Genomic DNA, 27,385 nt, shown 5'->3' with positions numbered 1-27,385 from the left:
TTCTGCCTGAAGAAAGGAAAAAAAATTAAAAGCACACCCCCGAATGTGCGGCTAAGCCAAAAAAAAAAGAAAGTGAGGGACCCCTTGGGACCTGGGTCTGTCACAGCCAAGGCTGAAGAAAAAGCAGCACTTTGCTATTTTAAAACCTTGTTTTTCTTTCCAGCCTCCACCTTTGAATTTCTGCCACCTCCCGGCGCTGGCAGGGGATGAAAGCGGCGGCCGGGACAGACGGACGGACAGCGTGCTCCTGCTTTTGTGCTTCCCATCCTGCCCTCTCCTCCCTCCAGGAGCCTTCCCCCTCACCCCACTGTGAGCCCAGCAGGGCACTGGGACCCCTCATTTATATCACCTCCTCTGGACTCACTTCATTTTTCACTCTTTCCTTAACAAACAAAAGAACCCCCCCGGCATTAATTTTGCTTTTCTGCCTTTGCTGAGCAGCTCAGCCCCCTCTGCACCACTCAACTTGCTGCAGGCACCCCAAAACTGGGTACCACAGTTGCCATTCCCCCAGTTAAAAAGAGCTGGGAAGAATCAACAAATGTGCCCAAGCCCTAAAAATACCCAGGTCTGATGTGACTGGGATTTCTGTGAGTCCTAATTCTGGCTGCTGGCGTTTATGGCTCCATATATACATGGAGCCATAAAAATATAACCATATGTATATACATTTATGTGTACATAGACATGTACATTTGTGTGTTTATGCACATAAACACACCTCTGTGTGTACAAATATAAAAATTTGTGTAAATGCCGCGCTGCCTCGGGGAGAAAGCGAGGAAGGTCTCGGTTTTTAATTTACAACATTTTTATTGCGTCCAAAAGAACCCCAGAAATCCTCCCATCCTAAGGCAGCTTCGAGGCTCGCCCTTCCCTCCCCACACCCTCAGATTTGGGGAAAAACAGTCTTTTTCTCCTTCCCCACCCCAGAGCAGGCAGCAGGGCCCCTTTGTGCTACACGAAGTCGCCGCGGAAGGGCCGGGCCGTGGCGCCCTGTGCCTGCCAGCGGCCCCGCAGCGTGCACAGGGCTCTGCCCTCCAGGCTCTCCAGCTCCGGGAACCCCAGCTGGTTCAGCACCTCGTAGACCCCGGCCACTGCTGCCACCTGCAAACAGAGGGACAAGGGACATTGGATCCCCCTCTCACCCCGGGGATGCTTCTGCCACCTCCGGGGTGAAGGTCCCCTCCATTCTGGTAGCACCCCCTTCACCTCCCCCAGCCTCTTTCCAGCCCCAGTTTATCCATTTTCTAAGCCTCTTCCTTGCTGCTGGGGTCAGCCATCACAGGGTTTGTTGGCTTTGGCACCCTCCTGCCAAAAAGCTACAATGGCGCCTTGTTTTTGCTGAAAACGCCGGGATTATGCAGCAGGAAGGGGCGCCCCGGGGGTCAAAGGCTCCTTGTATCCACAGGTTGGGTGTTTTTCCCTCCCCTCCAGCAGACAGGGGGAGTGGGGAGGGGGAGGGATGGAAACCCCACACACAGGAGATGTGGCATTAAAAGGAGCAGCACCTTTTGGGGCTGCACTCAAAAGAGATGCAGCGCCCAAAGAAAGATGCGGCGCTAAAAGATGCTCCAGCAAAAGCGGGGACAGAGAGCAGATGCAAATCCATGTGCTGGAAATGCAGCCCCAAAGGGCACTGCTTTAAAAAATACAGCCCCAAAAGGTGCAGCACTAAAGGATGTAGCCCCAAAAGGCACTGCTTTAAAAGGTGCAGCATTAAAGGATGCAGCCCCAAAAAGTGCAGCATTGAAGGTGCAGCATGAAAGGACGCAGCCCCAAAAGGTGCAGCACTAAAGGATGCAGCCTCAAAAGATGCTGCTTTAAAAATACAGCATGAAAGGTGCAGCACTAAAGGATGCGGCCTTTACCAAAAGGTGCAGCATTAAAGGTGCAGCCCCAAAATGTGTAGCACTAAAGGATGCAGCCCCAAAAGGTGCAGCACTAAAGGTGTGGCCCCAAAATGTGTAGCACTAAAGGATGCAGTCCCAAAAGGTACTGCTTTAAAAGGTGCAGCACTAAAGGATGCAGCCCCAAAAGTTCAGTATTGAAGGTGCTGTCCTAAAAAGTGCTGCACTAAAGGTGCAGCCCCAAAAGATGCAGCACTAAAGGATGCAGCCCCAAAAGGTGCTGCTTTAAAAGGTGCATCATTAAAGGATGCTGCCCCAAAAAGGTGCAGCACTAAAGGGCGCAACCCCAAAAGATGCTGCTTTAAAAAGTGCAGGATTAAAGGTGCAGCCCTAAAAAGTGCAGCATTGAAGGTGCAGCATGAAAGGATGCAGCTCCAAAAGGTGCAGCACTAAAGGATGCAGCCCCAAAAGGTGCTGCTTTAAGAATAGACCACTAAAGGTGCAGCCCCAAAAGGTGCTGGTTTTAAAAATACAGTTTCAAAAGGTGCAGCATTAAAGGATGCAGCCCCAAAATGTGCAGCATTAGAGGGGCTGCTTTAAAAAGTGCAGCACTAAAGGATGCAGCCTTTACCAAAAGGTGCAGCATTAAAGGGGCAGCATGAAAGGATGCAGCCCCAAAAAGTTCAGTATTGAAGGTGCAGCCCTAAAAAGTGCTGCATTAAAGGTGCAGCCCCAAAAGGAGCACCACTAAAGGATGCAGCCCCAAAAGGTTCTGCCTTAAAAAATACAGCCCCAAAAGGTGCAGCACTAAAGGATATAGGCACAAAACATGCGGCACTAAAGGTGCAGCACTAAAGGATGCAGCCTTTACCAAAAGGTGCAGCACTAAAGGGGCAGCATGAAATTATGCAGCCCCAAAAAGTTCAGCATTGAAGGTGCAGCCCCAAAAGGAGCAGCACTAAAGGACACAGCCCCAAAAGGTGCAGCACTAAAGGATGCAGTCCCAAAAAGCACTGCATTAAAGGTGTGGCCCCAAAACGTGTGGCACTAAAGGATTCAGCCCCAAAAGGTACTGCTTTAAAAATACAGCATCGAAGGTGCAGCGCTAAAAAGTGCAGCATTAAAGGTGCAACCCCAAAAGGTGCTGCTTTAAAAGGTGTAGCCCCAAAAGGTGTGGCACTAAAGAAGGCAGCCCTAAAGAATGCAGCCCTAAAGGATGCATCCCCAAAAGGTGCAGCACTAAAGGGTGCAGCCCCAAAAAGCGCCACATTAAAAACTGCTGCACTCAACCTCGGGCCTCCCGCATCCAGCCGGCAGCAAACATCCCAAATCCCCACCAAAGCTGCTCCAGCCCCAGCGGCGGCTGCCGGGCAATGCAAACACGGCATAGCCGGGATGCCAGGGCGCCCGCACCGGCCCCAGCTCCGCCCTTCCATCGGCCGCGGATCAAAGATGCCAATAGGAATTAGCAGCGCCGGCCTGGAAGGGGGGAGAAAAACTCTCTGCACCACAATAGAAGTAATAGATGGAAATGACAAAACAAATTTTAAAATAACTGAAATTATAGGGTGCATCGATAGAAGTAACGCAATAAAAGAACAAAAATTAAGAGTGAAAATAGTAAGATAGTCGTGCAATGATAAAATTTAAATAAATACAAATAATTTAAATGTGACAATATTAATAGGAAAAATAGGAAGACTAGGAATAATAATAATAATAATAATAATAATAGCAGCAGCATTATTAAAATTGCCATGTCCTCAGCTTCCCCTTTTTCCCCTTGACTCTCCTTTCATGCAGAAGAACCCCCCAGCCACCAGCACACACACCCCACAACACTTGTACTACCTCCAAAGTCCCTTTTCCAGGGAAATTTACAGCCCCTTCCCAACATTCCCATTCAAATCAACGTGTCCCAAATAAATCTGGCACCTACATCCCTCCCAAGAAGGCAATATGGGTAATTTGGGGTCTCTTACCCAGCCTGCCCCCACTCCATAAGGATAATTTAGGGTGTCTCACTTACCCCCATTCCATTTTTCCAGCTGGTTCCCAATCCCCTTGGATATTCAATGCCACCATCCCATGTCCCATCCCCTGTGCCACCTGTCCTGCTCAGGCAGGTTTGGTTGGTGGGCCCCCAGCCCCAGATGCTGCAACCTCACCAAAACCCCTAGGAAACTCAAAAGAGCAGGTTTGGGGTGGGAGAGCTCCCCCTCTATGTGGTGGGATGCCAGTGGGATCTCCAGTGGGTTTCCATGAGAGTCACCAAGCCAGGGAGCAAAAGGACACGGATGATGCCCCAACAAGCCCAGAAATCAGGTGCAAGCTAAGGACAGTGCCTGCTTCCCAGTAAACTCCTGTATTCCCACATAAACACGGGGTGGCAACCTGGGAGAACCTCACCTCACGCATCCAGAGGCTGAAGGGCCTCTGCCAGGAGTCCTTCTTCTCCAGGTGCAGGTAGGTGTTGAAGAGGATGAGGAAGATGTAGCGCTCCAGGTACTGCAGGCTCCTCAGCTGCAGCGTCCGCGCCTCCCGTTCATCCTTGCTCGACTTGCCCTGGAAGGAACAGGAGCCTGCCTGAGGCACCTGTGGCACCCCCAGCGGGGCTCCTGCACCCCAGCCCCAGCCCCAGTCCTGGGAGAAGCCTGGGAAGGGCACAGGAAGAGGGAGGAACACTCTGGGGACAGAACTGAGCGCATCCGTCCAGCCCGCTCCTGCTGGGGCTTGGCGCTCCAGGCTCTCATTTCCCTGTGGTTTCCAGTGGGTAACAACATTCCCAGAGCTCCAAAATAGGTGAGGGATGGCTAAACGTGGGGGGCAGGAGCAGGAATAGGCAGCCAAGGGAGAACTGTACCCCAAACCAGGAGGTTTTGGACTGTAGAGCACTTCCCCAGGGAAAAGCATCTCCCTGCAAGGCATTCCCACCTGGATTCGGCCTCTGTTTCCAGAGGAAGGGAAGAAAGAAGGGAGAGAAGGGAGAGAAGGGAGAGAAGGGAGAGAAGGGAGAGAAGGGAGAGAAGGGAGAGAAGGGAGAGAAGGGAGAGAAGGGAGAAAAGGGAGAAAAGGGAGAAAAGGGAGAAAAGGGAGAAAAGGGAGAAAAGGGAGAAAAGGGAGAAAAGGGAGAAAAGGGAGAAAAGGGAGAAAAAAGAGAGAAAAGTTGATGGCCATCACATCTCCCAGTACTGTTTTATATATATAAATATAAAGAGTACTATAAAGAGTACTATTTTATATATATAAATATATAAGAGAAAAGAGAAGTTGATGGCCATCACATCTCCCAGTACTCTTTTATATATACAAATGTAAATACTATTATATATACATAAAAATTATAAATATATCTCTTCTATCTTATATTTTTATATATATTATAGTGTTCATGCATTCATTATTTCTATTTATTGCTTTATTAGATATTGTATGTAATTACACAGTAATTTTTACTAGTATTATTATTGTCATTATTTTAAGCCCTGCATGCTGCCCTTTCTAGGAGTTAATAAATACTAATAAATCAAAGCCCTGATCCCACAGGCCACCCCAAAAAGCAGCAATTCCTCACTCCAGCTCTTCCCTTGGGAAAAGGTGTCTCCTCCATGTGTGCCAGTATTTGTAGAAAGCAAATCCTATAATCCTGTTATTTATCCTGGTACTGTATTACCCTATTTATTTTTCATTCCATTATCCTATTATTTACCATGTTGTTGTATTATCCTACTAATTTTTTATCCTATTATTTATTGTTTTATTCTATTATGTTATTTATTTTTCTTCTGTTACTTATAATTTTATTCTATTATCCTACTTAATTTTCTTCCATTATCCAATTTTCTTCTGTTACCCTATTACTTCTCATTTTATTCTATTATCCTATTTAATTTTCTTCTATTGCTCTATTACTTCTCATTTTATTCTATTATCCTATTGATTTTTCTTCTATTATCTTATTATTTACCATCTTATTATCCTACCTTTTATCCCATTATTTATATTTTCCTACATTTTCCTCCCAGTTTGGGGTGGGAAGAGGTCAGAACAAACCAAACCAAGCCCCTAAACCACCTTTCCCTTCCCTTCTGTTTGCCCTAACCCTGAAAAGCATCTCCCAGCAGGCTCCCAAAATCCCAACAATTCCCACCATTCTCTTCTCCAAGCTGCTCATCACTGAGGAAAAAAACCAAAAAACAAAAATTAAATTAAAATTACAGAATTTTTTCAGGGCCAAGCCAAATCAAATGGGACGGATGGAGCAGCCAAGGGGCTCTTCCCTGAGCACAGGGAGTGGATGAACTCTTCTTTATCTTGCCTTCCCACCAGGATGCAACCTGGAAATGGGATACAGCCCAGGATTCCCCCTGTGCTAAGCCTGACAGCCAAGCAGGTGAAACTCCCCACATGGCCACATGCCCAGAGTAAAGGAGGGAAAGCCAAAATTAAATTAAAGTACTTATCCTGAATGAAGATAAATTAATAAAAAATAAATGTGACTATAAATAATTTATAATCGCTACGTCTGCAAATAGTTTTGTCTCCAGAGGTTTTCTCTCCCAGCTCCCCAAACAATGCAGAGGATCTCAGGAAGCAAATCCCCAGGAAGCTGCAGATGTTCCTGGGTGATTGAACATTTTGGTTTTCCTTCCCTCCATCGATCATTGGCAGTCATTAATTGAAAACACAGATCTGGAGCAGGAGCAGCAGTGAGGGATTCCCAGTGGGATGTGGCACAAACAAACCACCCCAGGAATAACACCAGGCCCTGGCCTCTGCCCTATGATACAGCTGCACAGGTTGGAAACATCCCAAATCTGGTTAAAATAATCCTTTTTGCTTCCTCATCAGCTGCACAGAGTGAAACAGGGCTGTGGAGCACAGGCTCAGCTGGCCATGGATGAGTCCATTCCCAGGGGCAGCTCCTTTCCCAAAGCTGAACCTCCTTCCCAAACTCTGAGGAGCCTCTGGGGCTGGGAGTGGAGCGGGACAGAGCAGCCCTGCCCTCTGCAGGCTGAGCCTCGGGATGGGATTTGGGATAATGGATGGGATGGGATAATGGTATGCTGCAGTACAGGAACGTGGGATGCAGGCTGGACTCTGGGAGGAATGCAGGACAGCAAGGGACAGCACAGGATGCAAGGGTGACCGTGACCATAAGGGCCCTGGTGTCACCATGATATTTTCTGAAAAATCCCTTCACCAGGATCTTCTCCTGGGAAGCTGCGAGGCCTCAGAAAAGAAAGTAAACAATAATTATCTGATTGTTTGGGAATGTAGTCCAGAAATCATTTACCAACAGGTGAATGTTTCACTGGTTCCATGTGAATTGTTTTTAATTAATGACCAATCACCATCAGCTGTGTGGGACTCTGAGTCAGTCACAAGCTTTCATTGTCATTCTTTTCTAACCTTCTAATCTATCCTTTTTCTTTCTTTAGTATAGTTTTAGTATATCTTTTAATATAGTATCATATCATAAAACAATAAATCAGCCTTCTGAGAACTTGGAGTCAGATTCTCATCTCTCACCTTGCCCTGGGGACCCACAACACCCTGGCACCTCTCTGGTGACACTCCAGAGACCTGCAGCCTGAGAAATGACCCATGTTCCAGATTGCAAGGCAAGAGGTATTCATTGCCATCTGTCGCAATTGGCTTTTGTCGATGGCACTTGGTTTTTGTCAAGTGGGCAGTTTGCCTTATCTCTCCCACAATCGCTCCTCCCTCGGGAGGGGGCATCTGCTGATAACAGGCTATTGAATGACTGATAAGAGCTACAGCATCCCATTGTGAGAGGCTCCACCCAGAGGGAGGAGCCAAGCATTGCCACCGAGATATAATCCAGAGGTTTTTGAGACACCAACACAGCTTTCTCCACTGGCTTCCCCAGAGGAACAGCAGCTGCCTCCCCCACTGGATCTTCAGAAGATGACTGCGCCTTTCTACAGGATCCCTGCTCCAGCAGAACCACCCCTGACACTGCAGAAGGGCTGCAGCCACAATTCCAATGGGACTGCCACCAACACCCTGACCCACAGGGTGTCAGCTTGGGTTCTGACTCTATCAGTATTGTTCTAGTGTACTGCATTGTTTATTTTATCCTTTTATTTTCTTCCCTAGTAAAGAACTGTTATTCCTGCTCCCATATCTTTGCCTGAGAACTATAAATTTTAATTTAAAATTTATAGCAATTCAGAGGGGTGGGGAGGGTTTACATTCTCCATTTCAGGGGAGGCTCCTGCCTTCCTCAGCAGACTCCTGTCTTTCCAAACTGAGACACCCCAGCTTTGGCAGGGCAGGTCCCAGAGCCCAGCTGCAGCCCCTGGAGCTGCCCAGTGCCCATGGAAGGGGGCTCACCTGGCGGAAGGTGCAGATGATGATCTCCCTCAGGTGGTAGTGCATGGGGGTCATGGTCTCGCTGACCGTGTCCAGCGCCATGTCCACCTCCTTCTTCATCCGGTGACCGTCAGGCAGGAGCTGGACCACCTTCATCACCACCTGGAGCACGGGCAGAAGCTTCACCACCCTGCCTTGTCCCACTGCCCCCACCTCCAAACAAGCAGCTGTAGTTGAGGGAGCAGAGGGAGAACACCAGGACTCACCTCGAACTCCCCCTTGGTATACTTGGCGTCGGGCACACTCACGATTTCCTCCTCACTCATCTCAGGGATGCCCTGGGGTGGCCAGAGGGGAATGGGTCATTATGGGCTGCACAAAAACACAGAGCCTGTGCCCAGCCCAGCATCCCCCACCTTCCCTCTGCCGGGCACAGAACATGAATATTTTACCCCAGCCCGAGAAGGGAGCCACATGTCTGGATAGACAGAGGACTGTTCCAGGCACTGGCTCAGGGTGCCCAGAGAAGCTGTGGCTGCCCCTGGATCCCTAAAAGTGTCCAAGGCCAGGCTGGACAGAATTTGGAGCCACCTGGGATAGTGGAAGGTGTCCCTGCCCATGGCAAAGGGGTGGAACAGGATGATCTTTAAGGTTCCTTCCAACCCAAACCATTTCACATTCCATGCTCTCTCCTGCCCTTAGCCCTTCATCCTGGGGAGGCAGCTCTCAGGGAAGAGGGGTAAAGGCTCACCAGGGATCCACCCAGGCTTCTGGAGCTCACTGGGAGTCAGACACAGCAAATGACAACACACAGACAGGTGTCCACCCCACATTCCACCCCGTCCCTGCCCACACTCCTTCCAGCCCTCTGGCTGTGTGTGACACAGCTGCCATGGGCTCTGCAGAGCTTCCCCAGGAGGCCCAGCAGGGGTTGTTGCAGCCCCTGGACTCACGTTGAAGTGCCACAGGGTGAGCACAGCGATGACCATGGCCGTGGTGGTCCTGCCCCGGCCACTGGAGCAGTTGAACACGAAGGCTGCCCGCGAGTCCTCGGCCAGGGCGCTCTTCATGGCCTCCAGCAGCCGGTCAAAGTCCTGCCAGGACGAAGCCAGCGCGTTTTTAGGCATGCAGGGCTTCCTCACCTTGGGATCCCCTTTGTCCTACAGCCTCCAGGTTGAACTCCCTGTTTCCTCACTGCCAGACCCATCCTTGCCCACCTGAAGGCACCCAGCCTCTGTGTGCAGCACCTCCTGGGATCCCCCCTGCCCTGTCAAGCACCGAGCACCCAGGGGACATTCCTGCACAGCAGCAGGGCTGGGATGGAGGCAGCAGCACCCTCCCTCCCTGGGTACCTGCTCCTTGGGAGCACAGAAGTCGGGGATGGGGATGCGGCGGTAGGTGAGTCCCTGGCAGGAATTCTTCTGCTGGCTGAATATCTCCTGCATGGTCAGGCAGCTCTTGAACATCTTCATCTGCTTCTCTGACTCCAGGTACACCTCCAGCCACTTCTGGCACTTCAGCAGGTCCCCCTTCAGGGCAGCCTCCAGTTTCTGCAGAGGACGGAGAAACCCTCGCTGTAACACCCACCCCTCCTAATTTTTAATTAGGATTTTAATCAATATTTTTAGATGCAGGTGAACACCCCAAACCCCACACCAGGTCCTGGGCAGTTCTGCCCAGGTCCCTCTGTGTTTGATGGGAGCCCCAGGAGCATCATTTCCCACCACACCAGGCAGCTCCTCCAGCCAAGTTCGGCCCGTGCCTGTCTCCCCTGGAAATCCAGCTGGGAACATCCGCTCCCCTTTCCCCAGATGCCTTTTACCCTTGCTCTCAAGGCATACTATAAATTCCTCCAGGGTAGATCTTTCTCTGCTTTGCTCCCTTGTTCCCAAAGGAAAACAAACCCAGCAGCTCCAGAGGGCGAGGAACTATGAAAGCCTGCAGAAATCACCCATGAGGGTTCCTGGGAACCTCCACAGCCCCCAGCACCCCCCAGAGCTCACCTCCAGCTGCTGGGGCGAGGCAGCAGGCACGGGGATCAGCTCCTCCAGGAGCCCAGGCTCCCGCAGGGTGTAGATCTGCTCGTTCCCCTCCAGGACCGCCTCCTCCCGCAGGCTGACCCAGAGGATGCGCGAGTGCTTCCTCTTGGCATCCGTCAGGTACCGCAGCACGCTGCCCAGGCTCTGGGGGAAGGGGGGCAAGGGTGATGGCAGGGCTGGGAGCCAACGTGGGGTCCCTGCCTGTCACATTCACATTCTCTGGAAAAATCCCTTCGCCCAGGATTTTTCTCCTGGGAAGCTGAGAAGCCTCAGAGAAAAAGGAAAGCAATTCTCATCTCATTTGCTTCTCCTGTGTTTTGCTGCTTTAGAATGTGTTTGGAGATTGTTTACCCACAGGTGTTCCATTGGTTTCATGTGAATTGTTTTGACTCAATGGCCAATCAGTGCCAAGCTGTGTTGGGACTCTGGAGAGAGTCACGAGTTTTCATTATTATCTTTTTAGCATTCTGTAAATATCCTTTCTGTATTCTTTAGTATAGTTTAGTATAGCTTTCTTTAATATAAGATAGTATCATAAAATAATAAATTAGCCTTCTGAGAACATGGAATCAGATTCATCATTCCTTCCTTCCTCGGGGAACCCCACAAATCCAATGCCTGCCTGACATGGGATGGTGTCCCTCACCTTGGAGCTGGGCTGTGCCGTGCCATAGACGGGCATCTTGGGCACCCTGCGGAAGTTGGCCACGCTCATCTCCTTGGCAGTGCTCAGCACATCTGGGCAGAAGCGCTCATCCGCCACCTGGAACAGAGCAATGCCCAGGCAAGGGATGTCCCTTCCCACCCTCAGCCCTGCAGCACTCCACAACCCACAGACCCTGCTCAGGACAAGCCCCCAGACCTTTCCAACAGCAGCACCCAGGGCTCAAAGCTGCGTTTCCAAGGTGGGACAGGCTCTTCTTGCAGCACACGGCACCAACAGCCCCGGCCTCCTCCACCCCACCATGGAGACATCCAGGGCTCAAAGCCCCATGGCTGCGTTTCCAAGGTGGGACAGACTCCTCTTGCACCAACAGCCCCAGCCTCCTCCACCCCACCACGGAGCTGCTGCCCAGGCTCACGTCACAGGATGCTCCAGACACATCCACCTGCACAGGGATCTCTGGCCACACATTTACCCTCATGTGGCTCAGGCTGGAAGGGACTTTAAAACCATCTAGTTCCATCCTTGCTGAGGGTGCCTGCAGGAGCTGCTGGAGCCAAGAGCCCACGACACCTGCCCTATAACAGGGAACCCTTTGGGAATGTCTCCGACCCACTCCTCATTCTGCAAAGAGAACCTCTCACCCCATGTTCATGTGGCAACACAAGGAGTTTATTCTCAAGCCCTTCTTTATAAAGGACATTTGAAAAACCAGGTCTGGATAGCTCATAGGTCTGATTTTTTTACTCTCCCCAAATCCTAGACCAGCAACATGCTGGCAGCTTAGGAAGGAAGGTAATTGGCTGAAGTTCCTGTCAGTCAGCCCAGGGGCTAGTTTATGGAGCTGGCTGAGTTGAATTAATTTGCCCATTAAAGCCAGCTTGTACTGTGATATAACATGGGAACATCTCCTCTTTTTTTCCTTTATTAAAATTGCAACCTGCTGTCTGTCATCCATCTGTAAGGGTGTTGCAGTAAAGTGGAAAAATTGTAAGAAAAAGGTCTCAAAAATCAGGCATGCTCTGGCTAGTCTGTCATTTCTTCTAAGTCAAGCTAGCCCTTTGCAAGTTCCCATGTGAAAGCAATCCTGGTGTGAGCAGTTCCTTAGCATAACTATCTATTCCTGGGTAAAAGACAACCAGCACCTGCATAAACTTTTTTTATGCTGTTAGACAAAAAAATTAAAATTACCTGTCACAAACAACTTTTCCTACATGTAGACATCATGGGTTTGAGTGACCAATCAATGCAGGGTGACAACTTGTTAATAACCATTAAAATAATTGTCAAGAAAGCTCCTGACCAATTGGAGTCACACATAAGGTCTGTAAAACTGTATAAAAACTGTATGTGACTGAAGAAGGGGCTTTTTCCCCCATGAAGAACATGGAGTCTGCATGATTTATTCCCATACAAGGGCCCTTTGCAAATTGTCTGACAGAAGGCAGCACAGGTTTAATCTGCATGAGACCACAGATCACTGGAGCTGCAGCACTCACCTCTAGGAGTTAGGTGACAACTTAGGCTAGCCCATCACAGGCTTAATGGGGTTTTAAAGGGGTTCTCCCAGCCCTCCACATCCCTCTGGCTGTCCTGGATGGCTCCAGCCCCTGCCAGGGGGCTCAGGGACCCTGGCACAGAGCCCAAGGCACCTGGGACTTTGATTATGACCCATGGAGCAAATCACCACCTTTATATGAAGGATTACAAGTCAAGAGAGTTTAAGCAGAATAACAATTAGTTGTCACAGGGTGAAAAATAGATTTTTGGGCTTTTTAGAATGGGAGCTCAGGGTCCCAAGATGGAAGAATTTGGGCATGCCCTGCCCTTATTCTTTCTTCTTCTTGGCCTCCATCTTCTGGGTGATGGTGGCACTGTTGGATTGGTTTAGAGTAGAAGCTCACTGTCTAACATAGGTGATAGGTATTGGGAAGTTATGGTAAATAATGTACATGTAGTTTTAGTATTAAAAGATAACACCAGTGTGCCTCAACCCAACCTGCCAGACAGACCTGCGGTGGGTCGGAGAAAGAATGTCATACATAACAAAAAAATAAACAACCTTGAGACCAAGAACAGAAGAATCCTAACTCCTCCTTCGACTGCTGGGCTGGGAAAAGAGACTTGTACCTGTCTCGGGGTCGCTGTGAGCAGCAGAAGCCCCGGGAGCACTCACCAGCACGCGGGCGCCCTTGGTGAGGAGCTCGGCGGTCGCGGTGAGCTCGGCGCGGTTCATGTCGGCCTGCAGCCGGTACAGCTCCGGGCGCCGGCACATCCACCTGCTGAAGCTGAGGGCAAAGCCCAGGGGGTACTGCCGGGGGGGGGAGGCACCATCAGCCTGGGCTCTGAGCCCCCTGCCCGCCGCCCCACCCGGAGAACCCGCTGGGAAAACTCCAAGGGGGATGGAGCAGCTGGTTTGGGGGATCCTCGGGGTGGCCCCTAAGCTGTGTGTTCCCTGGGAGCAGCAGGCAGGGAAAGAGACCCCACAGGGCTGCTGAGGGTGCTGATTAGATGGGGGTTTATTGGGGTCCCACCCCTGGGAGCAGCATGGTTCCAGAGGGAGAAGGGAGGGAAGGGGAAAGAGGGAGAGCCAGGGGAGAAAAGCGCCAAGAGCATCTCGTCTCCCTTGCACAACTTAACAGAGAGATTCAAGTCTTGGGCCAGTGGGATTACAGATCCATGATACTTCTGGAGAGGATCACAAGCTGGGAATAAACCCTACATTTTCATTTTGGAGGGGTGAGACAGAGCATGCCATTGAAATAAAATGTAACACCACAGGGGGAAGCCCCTGCCCTCCCACCACATGACAGAGACAAAAACAACAGAGGGAAAGGAAGGTTTTGGGTTGTGCTGGAGGTTTTTACCTGCTCATGAAGGTAGTAGTTGAAGGCAATCAAGTAGAAATAGCGTTCGAGGCTCTGCAGAGTCCTCTGGAGGAAATACTCTTTGGTGCTGCTCCCCTGGAAGCAAAGGACAGGGAGTCTGTGATGCTCAGAGCTGACCAGCCCTGCAGCCCCCAGACCAGGAGGCTGGGAAAAAGCCCTACAGACATTTTGGATTAATTGTTTTTACTTTTTTAATGAAAAAAGTTTTTCAGTTTCCAGTTTCCCTTATTAAATGATGCTCAAAGGCATAAATTCACATTTCAGATCAAAACAGAAGCTTTCCCTTAGCACAAGGACACACCTGGAGCAGTTCCAACCGGTCCATGCTGTCACAGGGACACACTGTCCAGCTGGGACATTCAAACCCAAGGGGATGGGTCTGGAAAATGCAAGGTCCTGCCCCCATTCCAGCCACCTCCATGGCCTTTGGATGAAATGCTCAGGCAGTGGCACCCCTGGGCCAGCCACACACCCTGCAATATCCTTCTTTTCCAAGTGTCTCCCTTTTCCATGTCCAGAAGCACCCTGATACCTATGTTTCCAGCAAGTTCTCCTCCTCCTCCTCGTCTTTATCATCACCTCCACAACCCAGCATATTCTCCACCACAGCTGTCCCCTCCCAGGGAGGAAACTCAAACCCTCGGGATTTTCCGCAATTCAGAAACCTCGTGGCGGGGGGGTGTTTGTACCTCAGAGCACCCCATCCAACAAATGAACCTGGCACCAGGTAAGGGACACCCAGCATGGCATCTACAAGCATCCCCAGGAGCCTGTGGAACCCATTTCCAGGCCAGGATGGAAAACCCTCCAAGATGGGGCCGCATCCAGGCTCAGCTCAGCGAGCGGGGTTTGCTCATCCCGGACACTCCGTGGCTGACTCATGAATATTTACTTGTTCTCCACAAGAGAAATCCGGCCTGCAGCCATTTATCAAGAGGAAAGGCAGTGGGATTTGCTCTGGAAACTCAAAACAAAGCCTGTGGGGATGGAGCCGTGCCAGGTTTGCCGGCAGCACCGACAGCAGAGCGGTGCTGCTGCTTCCCGAGCACTTGGATTCCTGCAAAAAAATCCACCCCAGTGCTCCCACCCAAGGCAAACCTCCCAACATTCCCCTTGAACACCCTGTGGGTGGAAAGGGGAATGATCCACTCGGGTTTCAGCCGTGGAAAGCCAGGTACTGTGGGAGTCTGGCTGCTCAGCATCCCACACCAGGATTCACCTGCACCTCCATCACTTGAGGGCTTGAATCTCCATTTCTGCCCCCCAAACCCAGGCAGAAACCCACAGACATCACTTCTCCATGCCCAGAAAAGCCCTTTTTCCCCCCGAGAACCAACCAGTTCACCCAGCACCACTCCAACACAAAGAAGTCCAGGCTGGTTTTCCAAGGACTGAGCATTATCCGCTCTCCCCTCCTCACCCTCCATGTGCCCCCAGCACATTTTCCTGGCCCCTTGCCACTGTTTAAACCTGCTCTTGCTCCACAAAGACTTCAAATAAACACTCCTTGAGGCTTATTTACGGCAGTCCCCAGCCGTTTGTTGTCCAGGAGTCCAGGATGACACAGAGCAGCTTTCCCCAGCAGGGATAAGCCAGGGAAAGGCTTCAAGGCAATGGGAAAATCCCCTGTCCCATGCCCAACCTTCCCCTGCTGGACAAGAGAACCTGCCAGCACACAAACAGCACCAAATCCACCCTAAGAGGGAACAGGAGATTATAAAATTTGGGATTTGCCACTAGGCACCAAAAAAGTGACAGTAAATGCCTTCTTTTCCCATTGCTTAACCATTTTCATGGGTTTTTTTGGCACAGGGCAACTGGTTTGAGGTTGCCCTTTACAGCCAGCTCCAGCACTTCCACTCCACGTTCAACATTTAAATGGAAAAATTAATCTCCAAAGAAACTGGGATCAGGGCAGCACTTCTACCTGAGCATCCAACCTCCTTCCATCACCTGGTGAGGAGCCCCCTGGCTGGGCAGGGAAGACCCCAGCATGGAAAGCCACCCTGATGGTGCTTCAAAACAACAGGAAAAAACATAAATCCACAACTAGAAAAGCCTGACCTTGGGTGACTACATTTGCAATGATCCCTCCCAGCTCCCAAGGACTTTTACCATCCAGGCTGATATCGATTTTCCAATTTTAGAGCTGATGAAATCAGGGCACAGGATATTATTTGCCCCCAAGGTCATCTACCAGAAGCAGTAGCAAAGCCCAAACCAGTCTGTTTCCCCCCAATCCCAGCCTGCTCCATTTTATGGCTTTTAAAACAACTGAGGGGGAAAAAAAAACAAAAAGAAAGAGACACTCCACAACCTTCCAGGTTTCATATCCCTGGGAAATCTCCAGCTCACAGGAAACTTTGGGTTGCCAGAATTTACATTCTTCTCATCCCGGCGCAAAAACAGCTCAATAAATTTCCCGGTGCCGATGCCTCCCATCCGAGCACTCCTCTGATTACCTGGATCTGATAGTCCTCCCCAATGCCTTCCAGCTTCTTCTTGTTCTCGTAGATGGCTTCCTTCATGTCGTGCATCTCCGAGCAGGAGGCGATGGCGCCGTCCACCTCAGAGGGAAATTGCTCCGTAAGCCTCGGATCTGGGGGGAAACTCCATCCCTCCCTCCCAGCCATCCTGCTGGAGGGTTCACCAGCACGCCCTTACCTCCTCCACTATCTGCTGGCCTTTGGGGACCATCTCCATGAAGGCCTGGATGACCCGGAGCCTGTCCCTGGGAGACGTCTTGGGCAAGGGGGGGAAGCTGTGGTGGGAGAAGGAGGAAATCGAACCAGCCCCAGGGGGAATGGGCATGGCCCCAGTCCTACCCTGGGGGCTGCTCTGCTTACTCAGGCTTCTGGGCAGCTCCTCGGTGGTGGTGGAGGACCAGGGTGCCCATGGCCATGGCCAGGTTGGTCCTGCCCACGCCGGTCTGGCAGCCGAAGAGCAGCGCGGGCGGGGGCCGGCCGGGGTCCCGCAGCAGCAGGCTGGGGCTCTCCTGGGAGGGAGGGACACAGGGATGGAGGGAGGGAGGGATGGAGACCCCAGCAGCCTCCAGGAGGGCCAGGTCTGCCCCATCAGCGGCTGGGATGGAGGCCATGCCCAGGCATGGAGGGGTGGGCGGCATCTCCTTTTTGCTCAGGGTGGATGGAGAACAGGACAATGGGTGGCCTACCCACTGCATTCCCCTGCCCAGTGCCCTCTCCATCCACCCCACTGGAGATGCTCCCACCACTCATCCCCAGCCCACTGAGATTTCATCTTACAGAACGTTAAAGAAAAAAAAAGCAGCTCTGACGTGGAAAACCTTTGCACCAAAGGCAAATCATTCCTGCCAAAGCCACTTAGGGAAAAGCTGCCTGGAGGTGGCCAGGGATGGTCATTTCTAGCCAGGGGTAGGGATGAACTGCTGGACAACACTGACATCTCAAGCAGCATCCTACAGCAAGGAGAGTGGGATCTGCAGGCACAGACACCTCTAACAGGCAGAGTTAAGGAAAACCAGAAGATGCTCTCATGCAGTCATGGTCTCCACACAGCACAGGAGCAAACCCCACCCCAAGGAGGCTCCACAGACCAGCTGCTTTCCCTGTGCTCACTCTGAGGCAGCGGATGAAAGCATCAAACTGCTCCTCCAGAGGGGCTCCCTCGGCGGGCAGGGGCAGCCGGTGGTACCTGCGGGGACGGGGACAGCCCTGTGAGGATGCCACCACCGAGGGGCTCCATCCCCACCACCACGGGGGACACGCGGCTTGAGGGGTGCCAGGAGGAGGAGGAGGAGGAGGAGGAAGGACCTGTAGGAGGGCTGGAGGAAGACAGGCCTGCGATAGACCTCGTCGGTGACCTGGATGTCCTCGTCGCAGTGCACGCGCACGGCGTGGGGCTCGTCGCGCAGCCGCTCGATGTCGTTGTACACGTAGTACACGCTCTCGCTCAGCTGCGCGAAGTCACGGATCTGCGGGAGACGGGAAAAGCCCCGTCACAAACCCTCCTCCGGCCTCTGACCCCCTGGGATGTGCCCCCATTCCCTCCCAGCTCACCTCCTTGCGGATGGCCAGCTCCAGGCTCTCGGCCCGCAAGCCGCGCTGCAGGCGCTGCAGGTTCTCGTGCAGGTTCTCCTTGCCCCGGGGCGTGTAGGACACAAAGTCCCCCTCCAGCCGCAGGAACACCACGGGCTCCTCGCGGACACAGAAGAAGACACATTCCTGCAAAGAGCAGGGGAGAAGCTCTAAAAGCTGTGCCGGCTTTTTCCCCACCCCAGTTCCTACCTCCCCACCAACCTTGTGGCCTTCTCTCTGCAGCTTCTGCAGCACCAGCTTGAAGCCGTTGAGGCTGGGCTGCCCCATCCCGAACACGGCGTAACCTCCCTTGGCCTGACGGAAGTTGGGAGCGCCGCAGCTGCCAGTAGTGTTCAAAACATCCAATTTTCCATACACATCCCTGACCATGAAGTATTTCCCCTGCAAAACAACAGAAGAGAGAAGGTGGATTTGAGCAAGGTGGGACTTCAACACAGCTCAGTGCAAAAGTGGCTTTTTCTATGTGATCTTTAAAATGAGCCCCCCTAAAAACTCCCGAGGTCCCCAAAGGCCAGGCTGAAATTGGGTGGGTGATGAAACCGGTGGCAGAGATGCTCACCTGCACCAGGTAGTGCTCCAGCGTGGCCTCAGAAATGCGCCCCACCGTGTAGTTGGCCTTGAGCAGGTCATCGTGGATCTGGAACTCCTCCCTGCAGTTGTACCTGCAAGAACCACACTCACGCAGGTGGGTAAAGGGAAAAAAACAATGGCATAGGTCAAGATCAAAACAAACCCCAATATTTAGAGGAAGAAGGTGGAGAAACCCAGGATTCTGGAGGCTGCCGAGGACTTACGTGATGACCACGGGTGCCACTTTGTTGGTGATGATGGACTTGGCCTTGCTGTTGTGGAGCCCCAGGGTCTGGAAGGAATGGATGCTGAGGGAGTGCTGGTCCTCCATGCTGCCGTCTCCCGGCGCCCGGCTCTCCAGGGGCGATGCCGAGACCGCCTGCTGCGCCGCGCTGGCCGTCGTACCCATCATCAGTGGGCAGCTCTGCCAGGGCGGGGATGGAAGGGGGAAAGGCAAAACGGAAAACAAGGAGGTGGGGGAAGAAAGAAAAGGGAGGAGGAATTTATTCTTCAGCCGGTGCTGATTTAGGATGGGAAAATCCCAGGCAGGCACAGGGCAACCCCCTGCTGACAGGCGGCCAGGGAGGGAAGCTCAGCCAGCCCTTTCCTCCCGCTCCCACAAAAGGCTTTCTTCCTGCCTGCCATGCAGCTTGCTCCATCGGGGAGGTGAAAGTAGGGCTGAGGAGGGAGGGGAGGGGAATGAAGGGCAAAATGCTGGATCCGGTCGCTGAAATCTGCTGAGTCAGCACATGGCACTGCACAGAGCCTCGTCCCCTGCTGTCCCAGCACCCACAAACCACTCCCGAGTCCCTCCCCGCATGGAAAACTCTGGAACAGAGAGCACATGTTACTGGGGGTTTGGTGTGTGCCAGCCTGGAAGCAGCCGGTTATCCCCATCCCAGGGGAGCACCCAGGGCAGCAGGGACCCCAAAAAGCAGCCCCTGCTCCATCCCCAGGGAGCTCATCCCTGCACAGGGATGGAAGGGAAAGGGCCAGGCCTGGCGGCGGCCAGGAGCATCCCGCCACACTCCAGCGGGCTGGGACAATGAGCCGACTGTCTGCGCCAGCCAGGGCCGGATCCCGGCTTCCCAACAAAGCCAGGGATGGCAAAGGGCTAGCCTGGAAAAGACAAAACTCTGCCCACTCCTAACGAGACAGTTCCCAGTGAAACCTCCTTTGTGCTGCATGGGAATAACCCGGGCAGCACCCGAGAGGGGACGGTACCTGCTCCAAGGCGATGCTCAGCGCTGGGAATACCGGGAATGGCTTTAACCCCGGGAATGGCTTGAACCCAGCCCTACAAACCCTTCTGCAGCTGCTCCTCCTGCCTCACAGGCAGCCCAGGATCAACCCCTCACTGCAATCCCTGCGAATGTGATGCCCCCAGCAGCTGCAAATGCTTCAAGCGGGGGGAAAAGCCTGCGGAAAATGTGCTATTTCTAGACCGCTGTGCCCAGGCACACATTTTCCCCTCCTCCCCATCTTCCTTCCCTGCTCCACGGAAAACTTGTTGCTCTACTGTGAATTTTCTGCACCATTAGGCAGCCTGGTTTCTTTTACACACAAGAGCAGAGGGGGGGGAAAACAAAAACAGCTGTTTCAGGCCAGTGCCGTCTCTCCAAAGTTGGCTTGAGTGTTTCTTTCATGGAAACACTGTGAGGGCAAAAATAAAGAAAAAAAAAAAAAAACAAACAGGGAGGTTTTGAGTGTTTCAGAGCAAGTGCTCGAGGCTTTGGAGAGCTCAGGCAGCAAGCAGGAATGGGGAATCCAGCCAGGATGCTTTTTTTCCCTAATCTTGCTCAGAATGGGTGCACTTTTCAACAGTGGGATGGATCAGTTCCTCTGGGTTTGCTCCAGCCATGCCCATGCTGCAGGATGGAGATTCCACCCCCCAGTTCCAAGGCAGGCAGCTCCTGTATGTCTTTTGTCCTTCTCCCCTCCCCACAGACACCCACTTTCACCCTAAAACCCCCAGGGATATTTTCTTTCCCCGACAAACCACACCAAGAAATAACAGGCATAAAAGACGCCGGGCAGATTTGGAAATTGCCTTTCAAACCACAAAATGAACGGAGAGAGGAAATCACATCTCAGCTTCTTCCCCTACTCCCTGCTTAGGCTGGGCAGGCAAAACCAAGCCAGAAAAGTACCGAAATTACCCAAAATGGGTGCTGAGGGAAGCCAAGGGAACTGCTCTAAAAAGCTACGGGAAGAGGGAAGTTCTGTGGTGTTATCCAAATGGGAGCAGCTATTTACTGGTATTGCTGCATCTGATGGGAGCAGGAGGATTTACATCCCCCAGTGCCCTCTCTGCAAGCTGGGACACAAACTGGGATGGGTAGGGAATCAAAACCCTACCCCAGGAAAACAGATAAAATGATCTTGACTGAAACTTTACCAAATATTGCTGGTGGCTGCAATGGGAAGAGATGCAATGAAGTCACCATCACAGGCCAGCCAAGGGAAGCAGGAGCCCAGAGCCCAGCCTGGTGGGGACCAGCCCACCAAAGGATTAGCCCAAATATCAGTTTTCAATATCATTGTTTTCCCCATCACTGGCCACAGGTGGCAAACACCATGAGATGTTCCTGCACTGGAACAGAACGCCCAGACAAGTTGTCAATGCCTCTCAAAGTGCTCAGGGCTGGATGGAGCTTGGAGCAGCAACATGTTCTAGTGGAAGGTGTCCCTGCTCATGGCACGGGGGTGGAACATGATCTCTAAGGTCCTTCCCACCCCAAACCATTGTGGGATTCTGTGATTCCAGGTTAGGAGGCTGGGAAGCCAGCCATGTGGATTTTACAATGTCATTAGCCATCAGCTGGCATGGGCTGGTTTTGAGCATCTCTCCCCTTTCACCACACTCTATTTGGGGGTCTCCTTCCTAGGAGAGAGAGGACACAGAGACAACATCCCCCTGCACAGCATCCTGGCCTCCTGTCTCCCCTTCTTTTTTGGGGACAAACTCCAGAAATATTCCTCCAGCTGGCAGCTCATCCCTTCACAGACCCCAAAGCCAAGCCTAAGATCAGTCATGGCCAAGGCTCCTGAACAAAGAGCCCATTTTCTCCCCAGCTGCCAAAAGAGCCAACACCCTGCACGAGGGCATCCCACCAAACAAACCAGCAGTGTTCCTCTCCAGGTGTTTTCCCTAAATTCAAAGCGCTGCCGATTAACTATTCTTGCTGCCCAACGAGAAACCAGAGCCCCGGGTGGGCAGGGCAGAAGTGCTTCCCTTCCCCTCCAGACCCTGTTTCAAACCACCCAGCTCTGCCAAGCTTGGACAGGGAATACCAGAGGAGGCACCAGGAGCATCCCAAGAATTCCACTCGAGCATGCCGAGGCATCCTGTGCGTGCAATGCCGCAGCCTCTCCCACAGAAGCCACGACGCTCTAACAGCGCTCTGCCCTCCATCTTCCCACCTCTCCCACCCTCCACCCGGCCCAGGGGTTATTCCCACACCCGGGGACCTGGAGAGGACTCAAAGCTGGAGCAAACAATGGACTAAATATAGTGGGAGGTGGTCAGGCTGCAGCTGCAGGATGCATCTGCCCCGGCCACCGCGCCGAGGAGGAAGCGTGCACTTGCCTGGCCGCCTCATTGTCAGCAGGAAATAAATCAAATAAATCTCCTCCCGTGCATCCTCGGGATATTTTATAGCTTTTAAAGCTCCTCTAAACGAAAAGCAAAGCCCTTTGGGAAGAAGCAGCATCCTCCTAATGAATCCATCCTTCCTCGGTGTGGGGCAGCCCCTGTGGCTTTTCAGCATGGAGTTGGCGTGGATGCGTCCCCGAGGGACTCAGGGGCACCCCTGGAGCACTGCTGAGCCAAGCAGGGAGGCAGGAAACACCTCAGGCCAGCAGGAAGCTCTGGTGCAGCCAGAGGGGCATCACTGGAGCCTGGAGGAAGCGGAGCTGGAGCTGAGCCCCCCGCCCCGGCGTGCTCTTTAACCCCCTTCTTCAAAAAAAAAAACAGCAGAAATGAAATCCCACACAAACAGCTTCTGTGGGACAGCCTGGAGATGTCCCAGAGCCAAGGCTGCATGGGAACCAGGCTCCTGTTGTTCCAGGTGATGCTGGAAGGAAGCGGCTTGGCTTCTCAAAAGCACATAATAAAACAAAAAATAAAGGTGAGAAATAACACATTAAGCTGCGGATGATTTGGGATGTGTTGTCCTGTGAGGGTAAAATAAGGCAAAGAACCAAAATGCCACAAATCAGCCTAAAAGCGCTTTGCCACAGGCAGGATAAGGCCCTGGAAAGGCAACTTTGCAGCAGACAGCTCTGCTTTTACAAGCCTTGATTGATTTATTAACATCTTTAAAGGAGCGAAAGTGACTGCCCTCCATCCTCAGGAGCTCCTTGGAGAGCCGGTGGTGATGGCCAAAAATACCACGAAATAAGCAGCGTTTCCTGGAAAGTCCAGAGGTGTTTCCCAGTCAGGCCAGGATGGGTGCTGCCAATCCCCCCACCAGCATCTGCCGAGCACCACAGGACAGCATCAGTGAGATGTCTGCCCCCAAATCCGAGCAGGAGCATCCAGAACAACGAGGATCAGGCATTTCACACCCCCTCCCCAACATGCTCCTGGTTTTTGGCAGAAAACCCGAGTGCCACATCCCCATCCTCCATGTGACCAACTTGCCTTTAATTAATTGACTTAAATCCCCCACCCTGAAGCCAGGGAAAGCTGTTTGGGACAAGAAATGGAGGAGAAAAAAAGTCACCCCAAAAGTGGGGATGCCAGTCTGCTCCCCACCATGAGGAGGATGCTAGTATCCATTGGGAATGGTATCCAGGCTGCAGTCCCTCTTCACAAACCTGGCTTGCATTATTAATCAGTATAATTAACCTGCCTTGCCTTGCTAAGCACAGCCTGGGAGGAATTACATTCCTGGAAGTGTTGGATAGGGCTTGGAGCAGCCTGGTCTGGTGGAAGGTGTCCCTGCCCACGGCAGGGGCTGGGATGGGATGCCCTTTAAGGTCCTTTCCAAACCACTGAGTGGCTCCAGGGTTTTGCAGAGAGCCCACCTGTAACTGCTGCCTCACACCACACAAGTTTCAAGGCTGCTGGCAGGTTCCATCTGCCCCTGGGCTGCTGCTGTTTGGGCAGGCAGGAGATGCTGGGGCTGCCTGCTGTTGGGGTGAGGGGTTTCACCAAGGAGCAGCCACGGAAAGAGGAACAAAGCCCCGATTGGGAAGCACCAGCGCTGCCAGCCGTGCCCTCAGCTCACTGCCAGTGCTCCCAAGGTCTGCCTGAAGGGTTTCCTTTCAGCAGCACAAAGCAAAAAACAAAACAAAATGCCGTAAAACATGAGGATAAAGGCTGGGGGGCATCTCCAAAGAGACCAGCGCCCTGTGGGCAAAGCTTTTGTCCGACACCAAACATTCCCCAGCCTGCCAGGAAGCTCCACAGCCCCACACCCAAACCAGACCTGCCAAGCTCTTCCCTGACGGAGGTTGTGCGGTGTGACCCCGCTCTGGGGCAGCAGGGTGTCCCCAAGGGTGGGGAGCCCAGCCTGTCCCCCCAGCACAGCCCCGGGATGGGCAGCGCCAGGCGGAGCCGGCCTTTGGGAAGGCCAGGGCTGTGATTTTGTGCTATTCATAGCTGACCACGGCTCCCCTCCCAACGCGGGGAAGGCAGCCGGAGCAAAGGGACGGCTCCATTTACACGGGGCCGCTTCTCCACGCCGACCACACCTTTGCCAGGACAAGCAGCACCTTATGCACACCAGCAGCGTGGTATGGGTTCGGGTTTGGGATGCAGCAGGACTCACAGATCTCCTCTTCCCCGCCCCGCTCTCTTAATAAATAAAGCAAAAATCAAGCAAATCCCAGGGGAGTTTCGCTCACAGCAGAGACCTGCCCGTTATTTTTAGGCTCCGTGCACAGACATAATCACTTCCTGCCTTCCAGGAAGGAAATGTCCCACCGCCGCTGCCTGCCTGCCTCCTCCTCAGGCACTGCCTCCTCCTCAGGCAGCCCAGCCGCCCCAAAACCCTCTGGTTTCTCCCGCCCAGGGCAGGAAAACAAGCTCGGGGTGTAAGGGGTGCCACGGCCGGGGGAAGGCGAGGGGGTGCTGGCTCCCCCAGCACCGAGAGGATGCACCGGGCAAAGGGCAGGGAAGCAGGTCCGGAAAAGTCGGGCAGCCATCGGGAAGGCAGCCTGGATGGGCTTTCTGGAAGTTTTCCGCCCCGAGGAGCTGGGCAGGAGCTGGGCGGGTGCCGGCAGCCCTGCTCCCGGGACATTCCCGCCGGTGACTCGGTGCCACAGGGGCTGGAGCCCACCGGGCTCGGCGCCATCCATCCATCCCCACGTGCCAGCGGGAACGGAGCCCATCCCAGCCTTTGGCTGCCCGGCCAAACCTCGGCTACATCTGCTCCTCTTCCTCCTCCATCTTCATCCCCCGGCCATCCCCGCTCCCAGAGCCTGCTCCCCGGGCGGCTTTGGGGGTGCGAGGGAGGCACAGCCGAGAGATGCAAATCCCAAAACTCGCTCTGGAGCCGCGGCAGGCACAGCCGGCACCGGCCCACAGCCGTGCTGGGCTCCCAGCCGTGCTGGGCTGGCTTCCAGGCCAAAAGAGGGAGAGAAAAAGCCCCTTTTAAACAGCAAACGCAACTCACAGGCAGGAGAGGTGGGAGGATGCCATCCGCGGGGCGCACGCTGGGCCTCAGCACCAGCGATCCATCTATTTTCCAGAGGTTTGGAGCCCACCCTCGGGTCCGGATGGACCCTCCTGGCCACGGCTGGGGTACCTCATGGCCACGCCGTGGGCTCTGTGCTCCAGGGGCAAACAAACCTCCCTCCATTGTCCCGCCCGCCTTGCCTTGGGGGCGCCCCCGCCCAGGAAGCCCCCGGGTGCCCGTCACAAACCCCCGGAGGGTGGGGGGACTCTCGAGGGCCCCCATCCATCCCCTTCCCACCGCACCGGGCCGGGAAACGAGCCCCTGCACCCCGGGGAGGGCATGAGAGGGGCAGCCGGTCCCGGGGGGGCTGCCCGGGGCCGGGATGGGGCGCGGAGCGGGGCAGGATGCCCGGAGCCGGGGCTGGAGCGGGGGAACACCCAGTCCCGGGGCTCGGGGGGAGAATTCCCGGTTTGGGCTCGGGGGATGCGCGGTCCGGACGGGGGTTCGGTACCTGGGGGCTCCGGGCTCAGCTGCCGCGCCGGGCCGGCCGCGCCGTCGGGCGCCCCATGGGGGCGGCGGGAGCGGTGGCGGGAGCGCAGCCCCGCGGCCGCGCCGACCGCCGGCGCCTCGGCGGGGAGGGACCGGGGCGGGCACGGGGCCGGGGCCGAGGGGCGGCCGGGACCGCCCCCGCCTCGGAATACGCCCCCTGCCCCGCCCCCTGCCCCGCCGGGACACGGCACCGGCACCGCGGCGACACCGGGCCCGCAGCACCCCCAAACACAGCCACTGTCACCTTAAGAACCCCTAACAAGCATCCCCCATGGTCTCGGGGACACCCAGCCCGCAGCATCCCCAAACACAGCCACTGTCATCTTAGGGACCCCTAACAAGCATCCCCCATGGTCTCGGGGACACCCAGCCCGCAGCATCCCCAAACACAGCCACTGTCACCTTAGGGACCCCTAACATGCAGTCCCCATCACCTTGGGGACCCCTGGCACGCAGCACCCCCGAAACTCAGCCACTGTGCCCTTAGGGACCCCTGACACACAGCCCCCATCACCTCGGGGACACCCGGCACGCAGCGCCCCCAAACACAGCCACTGTCACCTTAGAGACCCCTGACACTCAGCCCCCATGGTCTCGGGGACACCCAGCCCGCAGCACCCCCCAAACACAGCCATTGTTACCTTAGGGACCCCTCACATGCAGTCCCATCGTGTTGGGGACACCCGGCCCGCAGAACCCCCAAACACAGCCATTGTCACCTTAGGGAGCCCTGACACACAGTCCCTACCATCTAGGGGACACTGGGCATGCAGCACCCCCAAACACAGCCACTGTGCCCTTAGGGACACCCAGCACGCAGCCCCCATCACCTTGGGGACACCCAGCACCCCCAAACACAGCCATTGTCACCTTAGGGACCCCTGACACGCAGCTCCATCACCTCGGGGACTCCCGGCACGCAGCACCCTCAAACACAGCCATTGGCACCTTAGGAACAACCAGCATGCAGCACCCCTAGACTCAGCCACTGTCCCCTTAGGGACCCCTGACATGCATCCCCCATGGTCCCGGGGACACCCGGCCCGCAGCACCCCCAAACACAGCCATTGTCACCTTAGGGACCCTGGCATGCAGTCCCCATCTTCTCAGGGATACCCAGCACACAGCACCCCCAAACACAGCCATTGTCCCCTTAGGGACCCCTCACACTCAGCCCATCACCTTGGGGACACCCAGCACCCCCAAACACAGCCACTGTCACCTTATGGATCCCTGACACACAGCCCCATCACCTCTGGGACATCTGGCCCGGAGCACCCCCAGCATGCCGATCCTTCCCTCATGTCCTGGTGACAAGCCAGAGAGGGGTTGGGACAGAGAGGGGACTGTCAGATGCCACCACCCCAGCCAGGTTTGCAGTTTTGGGGACATCAAGGCACTGCTGGCACCTCTCAAAGGCAAAATGTGCTTTTCCTTCCCAGACATGGGAGATGGGGATGTGTGTGATGGAAGGCCAATATTCCATCCAACCCTGCCCTCTGGTTGTTCAGAACCATTCCCCTTGTCCTGGCACTCCATGCCCTTGTCCAAAATCCCTCTGCAGCTCTCTTGGAGCCCCTTTGGGCACTGAAAGGGGCTCTAAGGTCTCCCTGGAGCCTTCTCTTCTCCACATGAACACCCCCTGCCCTCCCAGCCTGGCTCCAAAGGAAACATCAGGGCACTCCCAGCTCTCTGAGCCATCCTCCCATGCTCAGGCCACTCAGATTCCTGGGAAATAAGGCTGCTGCCCACCTGCCCAGCTGCTTCCCACACCCTGCAGGGTG

The 27,385-nt window shown here is 54.0% G+C and overlaps 1 protein-coding gene across 1 annotated transcript; it reads right to left on the bottom strand.

Annotated features, from left to right (window-relative positions):
- Positions 1-822: 822 nt before the first annotated feature.
- PALD1 (phosphatase domain containing paladin 1) lies at positions 823-25,632 on the bottom strand. Its single transcript, XM_054288435.1, has 20 exons — positions 25,564-25,632; positions 18,651-18,850; positions 18,416-18,518; positions 18,058-18,237; positions 17,818-17,982; positions 17,572-17,732; positions 17,377-17,452; positions 16,627-16,775; positions 16,445-16,541; positions 16,243-16,347; positions 13,760-13,855; positions 13,069-13,203; positions 10,875-10,991; positions 10,193-10,372; positions 9,542-9,739; positions 9,143-9,283; positions 8,456-8,527; positions 8,211-8,351; positions 4,260-4,415; positions 823-1,107 (listed from the first exon to the last, which is right to left on the bottom strand). Exons 2-20 carry the CDS (start codon positions 18,836-18,838, stop codon positions 958-960), a joined length of 2,610 nt encoding a protein of 869 aa, XP_054144410.1. The 5' UTR covers positions 18,839-18,850; positions 25,564-25,632; the 3' UTR covers positions 823-957.
- Between the last annotated feature and the right edge of the window lie 1,753 nt (positions 25,633-27,385).

This window comes from Melozone crissalis, unplaced genomic scaffold (assembly GCF_028551555.1).
Source record: "Melozone crissalis strain CALT ecotype California unplaced genomic scaffold, PUWL_Pcris_2 ptg000062l_1, whole genome shotgun sequence".
NCBI classification, from domain to species: domain Eukaryota; kingdom Metazoa; phylum Chordata; class Aves; order Passeriformes; family Passerellidae; genus Melozone; species Melozone crissalis.
Note: the sequence above shows the minus strand (reverse complement) of the source record. Positions and strands in the feature narration are given on the sequence as shown.